We start from the raw sequence: 13,459 nt of genomic DNA on the forward strand, positions 1-13,459 counted from the left end.
AGAGATGATTTTCCTTTATTATCTTTTCAACCTAAAATACTCTAATAATGTTTATTAGAGCGATATAGACAAAGGTTCAACTTATTTAAAGTGAAAATCATATATATATATATATATATATATATATATATATATATATATATATATATATATATACCATCTGAAATCATGATTGACCAATTTGGTGTCGCAAGTGCTCCATCTAAACTACAAGAGTTGCAACATCTTATACTTCAAAGAGATGATTTTCCTTTATTATCTTTTCAACCTAAAATACTCTAATAATGTTTATTAGAGCGATATAGATAAAGGTTCAACTTATTTAAAGTGAAAATCATATATATATATATATATATATATATATATATATATATATATATATATATATATATATATATATATATATATATATATATATATATATCCAACAGTGATAGGGCTGAGTAAATTGTTTTCATGGCCGAAAAGGAGAGAGGTCAACAAAGAAAGTTTTGCGTTGTGAAAGGGTTAGGTCGAAAGTGTTTTAGTGTGGCTCGATATCGTGATTTTTTTGTGAAAACACCGGTTATGGTTAGCATAATGATGTATTATCTCAATACATATAATACAAGGAAGTTAAATAAGTGACCCCGTACTCTATAAAACATACAACACAAACATATAATTACAATATTTAACACTATCTTTAATCAGTATATGAAAAATTGATGGATTTATATTGTTTATAAAATTCTAAACAGACAGCAAGCATCACATAGTTAAAGAAAAACTGCCCTTCTACGACTCAATAAAATCCCAAAAATACCCCGCTATTGTTCACAATCAAACTCTACTGAATCTCATATTTAAATAAACATTATTCACTTTTACACGTTAATAATGTTTCAAAATAAACATTTTTGTTAGCTTTTTTAACATTGTGCACATCATATTACTAGCCCCACGTGATAAAAAAAAGATATTGGTGACACGTCATTGTGGCAGATCGTCAAGAACCCTCCTGACAGCTTCTTGGAACCTTGATTCGTCCCATTCGTTTCCCTACATAAAAAGCGAAGTAAGAGAGAAAATAGTTGATAATGTATTAAATACCGAATTTTTAAAAAATAAATACAAATGATCCTACATTAAATATTCTTAAAATTTATAATCATATTAGGTGGACATCAATTTTCTTATCACTTTTATTAATTTAAATATTTTCTTATCTTTGTTTTCATAAAAATGACTATTGCTTTATAATAAAGCCAAATTCGATGGTTAAAAGTTAAAAGTTAAAACCCCATTATATATGCTTATCCTCTGATTCCCAAAATTGAATTGTCAAAAAAGCTTAATGAACATGTTCCAAGAAACTACCTACTTTGAATTATTGATTTTAAATGATATACATGAATGTTCATATTTGTCATCGATCTTTAAAAATAATATACACATATTTTAATCACAGGAAGCTTTCTAATTTTATGGTGCTAAAAAATAAATGAATGAGTGTTAAATGATTAAGAGTACTGAATGCATGGTTAACATAATAGTACGGATGTATGAACCACTAAGAGCATAGTATTATCGGTTTCTATTTTGGTTCATGAATTTCTTATCTGACTTATATCGATAATATCATCTTAAACATTGAGATAAACTACCTCCTACTTTTTAACATTACAATTATTTTTACCAATTAAAATTATAACAAATCACTATTCAATTTTATTTTATTTGATATATTCCTAATATAACATTGATTATTTAGTTTAAAAAATATGGAATAATAACACTTATCATAATTCTATTGAATAGGAACATTTATAGGCATAAAAAGTAAGAATCACTAAAAAATCTACTAAAAATACTAAAAAGGAGGTTTCTTTTATGTACAATATATCCCTTTTAATATTCTATTTGTATATGAAATATCATTGTTTCCATTAACCAAACCTGTGCATGCAACATAAAAAAAAAAAAAAAAAATACCTGAATTCTCAATCTCAAAACAACTCGATTCGTTAAAGCTTCTGTCTCCAACGTCCTTTGTGTCCCAGCATTCACTGACATTACACTTACATTCTCTACTTGTTTGATGAATTCCAACACACGAACCACCAAATCCACAAGAATCAGGTCCCCTCTCACATTCAATTCCAATTCCATGACTTGTGACTCCGAAGTTGATTCACCAATGTCTGTGACTCTGACTGTTAGTCTCTCGCTGGAGATGTTACCGGAATCTTGATTAAGTGCTTCTTTCCGAGAATGCTCAGCCTCCAAAATCTTGTTTCTTCTGTTAAGCTCATTAACTTGAGATTTTAAAGAATTTATGTACTCTTTTGTTTTTGATAGTACTGATGCTTTGTCCTTCTAAAGTTCATTTGCCAAAAAACCAGAATATTAGTTACAATTTACTGATTTTGGAATCTCAATGTCATAAAAAATAAATGATCAACAAATACTTATTACTAAATTAAACCATGAAATTTTAAAATATGATTTATATTTATATCAATGATTGATTTAATGAGCTTTATATTCTTTTATTAGGTTTCCTAAAGCAAAAGTTTTCAAAATGATCTTTTTGTTATTAAGAGCCGAAAAAACAGAAATGATAAGATATGTGATATTGGTATACTAAAACATCATTTATTAAATTGTATTAAATGTTATATATGCCACTATTTAATTATATATATGAAGATTTATAGAAATAAAAAGTAAAAGGATATTTAATTTCTCTTTTTATATTAAGAGCCAAAAAAAACAGAATATCACTTACAATTTACTCATTTTGGAATCTCAATCTCATAAAAAATAAACGATCAACAAATATTTATTACTAAATTAAACCATGAAATTTTAAAATATGGTTTATAGTTTATATAAATGATTGATTTAATGAGTTTTATAATCTTTTATTAGGTTTCCTGAAGCAAAAGTTTTCAAAATGATATCTTTTGTATTAAGATTACATTAGCTTGAATAGAAAACCAAGACGTTATCAAGTGATATATAACATCTGGATAAATGTTTTTTCATATGGAGCAAAGAATTCTCATATACAACCATTGAAAATATTATTAACCTTGTATTTTAATTATGCTACAAGAAGAGTTTTAACTGGTCTTACGAAGATGACATGCATTAATTAATATACGTGTTTAAACTTTTAGTATAAAATCATATAAGTTAAAAAACATTTACCATTTTCTTTGGACTCCGTGCTAATTTTTGACATGATATGAAATGCATGTATGATTGTGTGTTGTGTTAACTTGATGGGCAAAGAAATGAATATGATGCGTTACAAGATGATGATGAATGATATAAACGAAGGACATACCTTCGACCCCGGAGGGAGTAGTGATTTCAAAGCTTCGAGGCTTTCATTGATTTTCTCTCTTCTTTTACGCTCTGCTATCATGTGATGAAGTTGATTGCTTGTAGGTCGGGTTGTTTGGATCATTTGACTTTGTTGGGCTCGAGCCTCACTTAGATTTCGAAAGAATGAAAGCGATCTTCTATTAAGATTCTGGCGACTTTGAACTCGTTGTTTTGTACACCCTAAACATGATCGATATCTCTTAAATGCAGTAGCAACTCGAGGCGCTTGAAGATGGTAAGAGGAAGAACAAGATGGAGAAGAAGAAGACGAAATGGCTGCAAGAATTGCTTGTGTCATTACAGATTCTTCATGTTCTCTATAAGGTACCAACTTATTGGTTCTAATTTGATATAGGGCATGTTGAAGAGGGTCTTCTGATCTCATTGCTGAAGAAGATGGTGTTTGATTTAGTGTTTTTTTTCGATCCAAAGATGCTTCTTCAATAGGATATATTTCCGGCATATAAGAACTTGTTTGAAGCATGTTGAAGAGAAAAGGTGAGTGCTCGGTGCTATTGTCCATGGATAATGATCTAAGAGATGAAGAAGAAGATGAAGGTCCAGCTTGAACAACTGGTTGAGGAAGCAATTCTTGAGGGAAATCGCCAGGAAACAGATTCTTTGACACAATTTCGAAGTTAGTCTACATTAAAAACCACGAAGAGTTAATAAAAAAAAAATGGGAATAATAAGTTATTCTTTTTGTTCGAGGGTGCATGCCATTGAAGATGAGAACCATTAGTCTAAGAAATTAGTATCTTGACCTGCAGGGAAGACCCATTGGACATGCCAAGCTCGATCTCACCATTCTTGCACCCCATAAAAATTGCAGTCTGCAATGGAAGTTTGTCATCATGAGTGTATGTGTATACATGCAGTGTGATCAAGAAGTCAAATACTACATAAAGATTTATCGGCTTTTATCCATTTTCATTTCCATCGAGATCTTGATGAAGAACAACTAGCATTTTGTATCCGAAAAGAAAGTGCGGGGAAAGGAGCTAAATGGAACGAATATTGAGCTTAAAATACACACTTGACATACCTTAATCCTAGCTTCCTGCAAGTAAAAGTAGGGATACACAGATTAGCTGGCTTCAAATCTTCAATGCATGCATATGCAAGATAAATTAATTCCCATCAAGATGATAAAAACTTAATCAGTTTAAAGTATAATTACTTCATAAAATTGTAATTGTGCTGGATTCGATGCCAATCTTAAAAGCTCCAACCCTTTCCGCTCCATGTATGGTAAATTGTGCATGAATGCGAACCCTGGAACGCCTCTATATACACAAAGAAATAAATTAATCAACCCATTGTCAGAAAACATATAATTAAGTTCAAATATATAACACTCATTATAGGAAAGAAAAATCAGTTTTTTCTTGTTCTTACCCACTGTAATCGTCAATCAAGAAAATTGACTTCTGGTAGTCAATAAATGACCTCATGGCTAGACTCCCAGATGATGAGCTTTCTTGCTTGTTTTCTTCTTTGTGAGTTCCGTCAATGAAGATCAGACAACTGCGATTTTTGCATGGCTATCAGAACAGAGAAATGCTTACAACATACAGACATACATACATACTACATACATCCATACCAACATTTGTATTTTGTGTATGTATGTGTGTATGTACGAATACAAAAACAATCGAGTTAGCATGAGAGATGTACTTGGAAGGATTAGGAAAATGAGACCAGAGGCAGACGTAAGTGAAATCAAACGTTTCCATGATTTGTCGAAGCCTACTGGATCTTTCAGTTTTTTCAAGATTGAAAATGGAGTCCATTTTCGAAGAAGCTTATTAACAGAAACCTAACTAGGGTTTGATGCATATATATACATACATGTGCATGTATGTACATACATAAATATAAAAGATGAAATTAGAAGGATCTGCAGATGGTGCGGAAGTTGAACAGTGGTGATTTTGTCATGGGAGTTCATCCATGGAGTTTCTTGGAGGGCTTCTTCTTCGATGGTCCATCGTGTGAACGCAATAAATTAATCATCTATTGACTTGGCAAAGCCTTACGCACACTTGAGAGAGATGATTGCAAAAAGTGTGTGTGGAAGATGAATAGATGAAGCTGAAGATGAATTAAGATGATATATATAATTATATTATTTTATTTTATTTTCTTATTTAATATAAACCAAGGTCTCTTTCACACATTTTCTTTTATTTTTCAAATTTCTTTTTTATTTTGGATGTGTATATGTGGATCATAAGAATTTGGTTGGTGGAGAAAGTCTTTTATGAAGAATGCATACTTCTCAAAAGGTTTACTATTATATATATATATATATATATATATATATATATATATATATATATATATATATATATATATATATATATATATATATATATATATATATATATATTCAAAAAATTATGTTTTACCAATAATTACTATTTTACCTACATCATAATTATAAAACCACTAATTAAGTTTATTCTATATATATATATATATATATATATATATATATATATATATATATATATATATATATATATATATATATATATATATATATATATATAATAAACTTAATTAGTGGTTTTGTAATTATGATGTAGGTAAAATAGTAATTATTGGTAAAACATAATTTTTTGAAAGGGACCAAGGGAAATTTGGGCTTTTTTCAATCCCTAAGGTTATTTTTTTTCATTTTCAGAATATAAAATGGATGTCACCCTTACCTTGTTAAACACATCTAACATGTCACTTAAGAAATAAAAGCTAATGTAGCTAACTTGTTAGCAACCAAATGTCCATACCATTGTAACACCGTAAATTTCAAAACAATTTTTCATTTAAAAATAATGGTTTAATTCTTAAGAACACTTTTCTTAATATCTCATTCATTATCAAATTACAAAACATAACTCCGTTTTCACTTGCATAATAAACCAGGATCCTCAAAATATGACTCTTTCGCTGGTGTGTACAATCAAGCCGGTGCCGTTCCGTGATCCTGAAAGAAACCTGGAACACATAACACAAAACAGTGTAAGCACGAAGCTTAGTGAGTTCCCCAAAATACCACATATAACACATATTAGCCACTCGAGGCTATGACTGTGGATCCGTGCACCCAAACTCTGTGAACCCTCAGGTTCTAACTCTAGGAACCTTCCGGTTCTAACTCTGTAAACATGCACAACATAAATCACATAGAAATAATGCAGTACAACACATAACATACACAGCATACAAATACTCTATCACATAACTCTGGTTACCTACTCAAGGTAAAGTATAGTGAGAAGACTCACCTGGTAATCCGAAAGCAATTATCTGCACATGCGAACCTCGGACTCGCCACCGCCTAACACATAAGGCAAATACCTCTAATTAATACTCGAAGTCCCAACTCTAATTAATCGGCGATTACTCTTTCCCTCTCTAGTCAGGTAATGGGTAAAAGACCATTTTACCCGTCCCTGACCTCTATTACCTTTGTTGACCAAAACTCTCAAAGTCAACATAAGACAACTCCAATCAACGGTCAACACTGACCAGACTCGGCGAGTACACAAGAGTGACTCGGCGAGTACACAAGAGTGACTCGGCGAGTCCATGTGGTTTCCCTAAATCCTTTCTAAACCTCTTAGACACGACGAGTTCCCTCTCCACTCGTCGAGTTACTCGGCAACGAATCGCGGGGAAACCCCGACTCTACTCGTCGAGTCTGCCTATGGACTCGGCAAGTTTCTCCCATGACAACCCTCAACTGACCTTCTGTGGTCAGATCTGCTTCACCAAACCATAGATCTAACTCCCTCAAAGCCAATAACCACGAAAAGGTCGAGCCTTGGGCACTCATGCAAGGTTCTACAAGGTCATTTGGGTGAAACCTTCCATTACATACCAACCCTAGCTCAAACCTTCAAATAGAATGCGTAAAGCAGGATAGAAGGGACTCTCTTCCAGATATATGGCTTCACACTCAATGGGACACTATACTCCACAAATCAAGCCATAAAAGAAGCTAGAAAACCCTAAAATCACCAATCTTACCCAAAACAGAAAAGGGAGAATGATTTGATACCTCTATGGTGAAGATGCAAGCTCAGAAGCTCAGAATTGACACCTCCTAACCTCCCTTTGCTGGAAATGACTACTCCATTGCACAACCACCTCAAGAATGCTCCAAAATGGCTTTTCTTCACTCTCTTAGCTCTCTGGTTCGATAGGGGTCTCTCAAAGGTGTAGGTGGCCGCCACTGAAGGCCATAAGGGCCTTTAAATAGGTCCCAAACCCAGACAATTAGGGTTTTCCTTAACAGCACCGACTCGGCTAGTCCAAATACTCGACTCATCGAGTCCCTTCATTAAATTGGTCCCCAAAACGCGATCCTACTCGACGAGTTGAGGCGTCAACTCGCCGAGTCTCCTCATTCCCCAAATATAAATTACTCAAATTTCCATACCTGGATATCCGGATGTTACAATTCTCCCCCACTTGAATTAGATTTCGTCCCCGAAATCACTCCTGAACCACCCAAAACTTAAATCATTGACCCGAAAGGCACCACCGAAATGATCCTCATACCCCCGGATATCTTTCTCTGGAGACATCCAAAATTACATGAAACCTCTAAAACAAAGTCTAAACCAACACTTTCGCCGCTAGAAATACGCCTTCCCAATAACCGGAAACTCTAGTGACCTAAACCGCCTCCAGACCGCCTACTCAAGCGATCACCATGATAATTGCTCCTCGAATAACAACCCTGCTTTCTCACTGGTTTTCCGATTCTCATACGACCATATACAACAACCGACTATCTCTCCACCAAAATGATTATGCCATAACTGACGAACCCCACCCCTGCGAATAAAAGGGTTCACACTCCATCGGGGCACATCTTCTAAAACTGCTATCAGAAACCATCCGAACCAAAAATCCTGACACTCTGCCCTAAGACACAGAAGCATAACCATGCTTGCTCAAAAGTGTCCTCAACATCTCACTCATAAGACTTCGCTCTAAATTCCATATCTCTTTTAACACCACACGAGGTCTGACCTCAGCCTAAAAAAAATAAACCTCCACGGTTACCCATAATCATGATCCAAAATGTCTCACCAAATTCCTCCTCGCATCAACTATCTCAGCCCAATGGCACACCAGTCACAAAATTCTCATTAACTCATACAACGACTGCAACCCAACCGAAGATCAACTCAACCCCGACCTCGGATGTTAGCTACGCACATCTCCTATGCATCTCGCGATATCTCTTGCTCCCGAGTACTGACCTATACAGATAAAAATATCCGACGATAACAGTACCTCCCATCCGAGAATTTACCTTAGAAGTCTAGAATCTCATCTCGATATCCTCCCACTATCAAAGCCAAACTCAACTCGAGAGTTTGGGTCCGACCCAAAGTTGAAACCTCGTGCCCCAATAAAACATTGGTCTCATGACTCACCCTATGCCCCGCGCGAATACCATTTTCCTAATTTCCTCATGCTGCAACAAACACAGCTCAACTCAACTCAAAATATAATAATTCCCGAGAGAGAAGGAGACCCCCCGTCTCACCCCTCGCCTAACCACCAAGCTCCAACAACTCGATACTAGGCTACTCAAGCCTAAAACTCCTATGCATCATACTCAGATCGGAGAACACTTCATCATCACACTCTCTTGCAGCCTAGAATATTATAGCTCCTCAACATCACCAAAAGCTTCTGACCAGTGAGTATTACGGCTCCCCGTAGCATCACAACACCCTCTAACCAGTGAATACTATAGCTCCCCGTAGCATCAAAACACCCTCTAACCAGTGAATACTACAGCTCCCCGTAGCATCACAACATCCTCTGACTAGTGAATACTACAGCTCCCCGTAGCATCACAACACTCTCTCCCGTTACCCCATAATCTAATTCTCATACCACACCACACTATGTCCACTAGCTCATGCTCCGTGGACTATCATAGATATATACACACACTTGCCCCCATTATGCATCATAAATTATGATGACAATCGTCATAAAAAATACCTCTTTCTTTAGAAAGTCCACATTCTTAAATAATCCTTCTTGATGACAACTCCCAAGGCTCCCACTAGAACCAAAGATACTTGATACACCACAAGTCGTCTCAACTCAAGATTCTCGAATAACTCCGAAATTAAGATATCATACCCAGATATCTCGGAACACCCCATCAGAACATCACAAGATCCTACCACCACCACTAATATCCTGCCCCAAAAATCATATAGATACAATAATACATTTCCTCTGAACCCCATAATTAGATCTTCATTGTTCCCAATACGCAACTTCGACGTATCAAAATACTCAATTGGAACATGAGAAAACGCGAACGCTACGGAGTACGCTGATAATTCTCCGAAACCCTTTTTCCTGCCGCTCAAAATCCAAGCAAGAATACGCATACCGAACCTAGAGTTGACTGCTTAATCATTCTCTACCTACTTGCAACGACCCTGACCACTACCAGGTTCCTGACCAATGACCACCTGCCGTGGAGACATTCATCCTTCTCAAACAAGTAATTCCTACATTAACTCACTCTGACCCTTTCCTCGATCACCAATAACTCTGGTCTCATGAATTCTTACCGCATATCTCTATACCCTCTTTATAACCGCTCTTGTCAAATCTCTGTTTTCTTCCATACGGTACCCGGTTCTCCCCCACTCAGGGTTCGAACCATCACCAATTGGCACACAACCATCCCACAACTATTTTTACCAGCAAAATCGCACCTGCCCCTGGAAAGTGCTACGCAACGCCCGATAATCCCCTTTAAGGAAATCAATCGATCTCATATATTCTGAACCTCAGATGAAATCCTCAAGAACTTCTCGTCACGACTGTCTCTAGTCGTTCCATGTCTCGTACCAGTCCAATACCAAACAACTCAACTGACCAATAACATCACTGACTCATAGACTGAACTACGAAATCATCATACTTCCCCCACCTTGACTCATCAACCCACGTTCCAACACATGGATCATCCCAAGAACAAGGACCCACTCCCGGATTCAATACCCAACATAGATAGAAAAACCACTGCACTGATAAAATCGACTGGACTCCCCACTGATACCACTACAATGCGCCCTACTATACTCAAATAGGTGTAAAGTGGTCCTCGACTATCTCAGTCCCAACTGACTATCTGCTCATGATAAATCACTGTCTCTCGTCACACATGCTACCTGATACTCTGGTGGAAAATCATCATCAATGACAACCTGCAGGGTTTACCCCCAAACCCAAAACTTAAACATCATGTCTCTCATGTTTCGCACACGAACATAAATAGCACCGCCCAGGTAATAGAAGGTGACATATCCTCTATCGACTGATTGCTCAACTCAGACTGAAATTCTCCCCTCCCTCTGACTCCTTACCAAAATACTCTGAAAGGCTCTCGACCTCCCTCTCAAGGGATGCCTCTTCGAACTCAACCATGGCCCACAGACCTAAAACTCATAGCGTCCAAATCTCTACCTCATAAATCATGACCGGATAACCGAAAAACCACAAGCATCATTCACTACGAACCATGGTACTCATCCCATGACATCTCTTCTCAATATGCTCCGGTGTATGGTACCCGAACCATAGCATCACTCATCCATCTGCTCCGATGTATGGTACTCAAACCATAACATCACTCCTCAATCCGCTTTGATGTATGGTACTCGAACCATAACATCACTCCTCAATCCGCTCTGATGTGTTGTACTCGAACCATAACATAACTCCTCAATCCGCTGCGATGTATGGTACTCGAACCATAACATAACTCCTCAATCCGCTCCTTAGGACCTTCAGAATACTCCCTGTATCAAGTATGGGTCCTCTGCTTTCAGTAGTACGAGCCCATACTACCTGCCACATTTACCCATACTTTCCACATGGACTATTCCGGAGTTCTTGAGTAGCTACTCAACCTTCTCGTTCACTAATCCCGTCGTGTGTGCTCGCTCCCCAGAAAAATTCTCTACTCTGCCAAGCGCACTCATCTGGCTAAGGTTACTCCCTAGGCTCTTCCTAGATTCCCACACTTCTCTGCCATCAGCTGTTGAAGAACTCCTAATGATGCCAGCCATCTACCTCCTGAATATCGTCATATTCACTTAGTAGCTGACTCCCATCATTGAGAGCTCCACAAAGCACGAAGCAAACAACATTCGGGCATTGAAGCATCCCCTTCAGCACGAAAAACCTCCTTAGGTTATTATCCACTCACTTTCCTCATACGTGATGGATATCACTGAACCCTAACAACTCCGCCCCACGTGGGCATCTGGCTACCCTATCGGCAAGCTCCTCGTATGCTCATATAGATACCTCTTCCATATTACCCCTACTCGAATCCCCAAAAAATTTCCTGCTGGACACTCTCGCTCAGCACATACTCGAAAGCACATCACATATAACAACATCCCTAGGCTAAGGCATCACAAATCAAGCCACTCTAGTCCTAAAATATGAATTGCCTAGCCTATCTCTAGCATTCATAATATCTCATAAAATGTATCACAAATATCTCATAACGCAAAATAAGGGTGTTTTGGGAAATCACCGTTGGGCCTCTGGCTGATTGTACACACTGCTCTTTTTTTGCTTTCTCTTTGAAACTCTTATTTGCTTTATAAAATTATTTCTTTGAAAACATTTCTTACTTCCTCAGTTTGAGTGCAGATTTACCCGAAGGTGCATCCGAATCCCTCAAACCAAGGCTCTAATACCAATTCGTAACACCGTAAATTTCAAAACAATTTTTCATTTAAAAATAATGGTTTAATTCTTAAGAACACTTTTCTTAATATCTCATTCATAATCAAATTACAAAACATAACTCCGTTTTCACTTGCATAATAAACCAGGATCCTCAAAATATGACTCTTTTGCTGGTGTGTACAATCAAGCCGGTGCCGTTCTGTGATCCTGAAAGAAACCTGGAACACATAACACAAAACAGTGTAAGCACGAAGCTTAGGGAGTTCCCCAAAATACCACATATAACACATATTAGCCACTCGAGGCTATGACTGTGGATCCGTGCACCCAAACTCTGTGAACCCTCAGGTTCTAACTCTGGGAACCTTCCGGTTCTAACTCTGTAAACATGCACAACATAAATCACATAGAAATAATGCAGTACAACACATAACATACACAACATACAAATACTCTATCACATAACTCTGGTTACCTACTCAAGGTAAAGTATAGTGAGAAGACTCACCTGGCAATCCGAAAGCAATTATCTGCACATGCGAACCTCGGACTCGCCACCGCCTAACACATAAGGCAAATACCTCTAATTAATACTCGAAGTCCCAACTCTAATTAATCGGCGATTACTCTTTCCCTCTCTAGTCAGGTAATGGGTAAAAGACCATTTTACCCCTCCCTGACCTCTATTACCTCTGTTGACCAAAACTCTCAAAGTCAACATAAGACAACTCCAATCAACGGTCAACACTAACCAGACTCGGCGAGTACACAAGAGTGACTCGGCGAGTCCATGTGGTTTCCCTAAATCCTTTCTAAACCTCTTAGACACGACGAGTTCCCTCTCCACTCATCGAGTTACTCGGCAACGAATCGCGGGGAAACCCCGACTCGACTCGTCGAGTTTGCCTATGGACTCGGCAAGTTTCTCCCATGACAACCCTCAACTGACCTTCTATGGTCAGATCTGCTTCACCAAACCATAGATCTAACTCCCTCAAAGCCAATAACCACGAAAAGGTCGAGCCTTGGGCACTCATGCAAGGTTCTACAAGGTCATTTGGGTGAAACCTTCCATTACATACCAACCCTAGCTCAAACCTTCAAATAGAATGCATAGAGCAGGATGGAATGGACTCCCTGGACCTCTTTGGGTCCAGATATATGGCTTCTCACTCAATGGGACACTATACTCCACAAATCAAGCCATAAAAGAAGCTAGAAAACCCTAAAATCACCAATCTTACCCAAAACAGAAAAGGGAGAATGATTTGATACCTCTATGGTGAAGATGCAAGCTCAAAAGCTCATAATCGACACC

The 13,459-nt window shown here is 37.2% G+C and overlaps 1 protein-coding gene across 1 annotated transcript; it reads right to left on the reverse strand.

Moving 5' to 3' along the window:
* Nucleotides 1-684: 684 nt before the first annotated feature.
* LOC145006476 (basic helix-loop-helix (bHLH) DNA-binding family protein) lies at nt 685-5,458 on the reverse strand. The gene is made up of 8 exons (XM_078965560.1): nt 5,056-5,458; nt 4,774-4,902; nt 4,556-4,661; nt 4,421-4,435; nt 4,140-4,208; nt 3,335-4,018; nt 1,975-2,358; nt 685-1,041 (listed from the first exon to the last, which is right to left on the reverse strand). Exons 1-8 carry the CDS (start codon nt 5,169-5,171, stop codon nt 973-975), a joined length of 1,572 nt encoding a protein of 523 aa, XP_078821686.1. The 5' UTR covers nt 5,172-5,458; the 3' UTR covers nt 685-972.
* Nucleotides 5,459-13,459: the final 8,001 nt, after the last annotated feature.

This window comes from Lactuca saligna, chromosome 7 (genome assembly GCF_052625555.1).
Source record: "Lactuca saligna cultivar CGN05327 chromosome 7, ASM5262555v1, whole genome shotgun sequence".
Classification (NCBI taxonomy): Eukaryota; Viridiplantae; Streptophyta; class Magnoliopsida; order Asterales; family Asteraceae; genus Lactuca; species Lactuca saligna.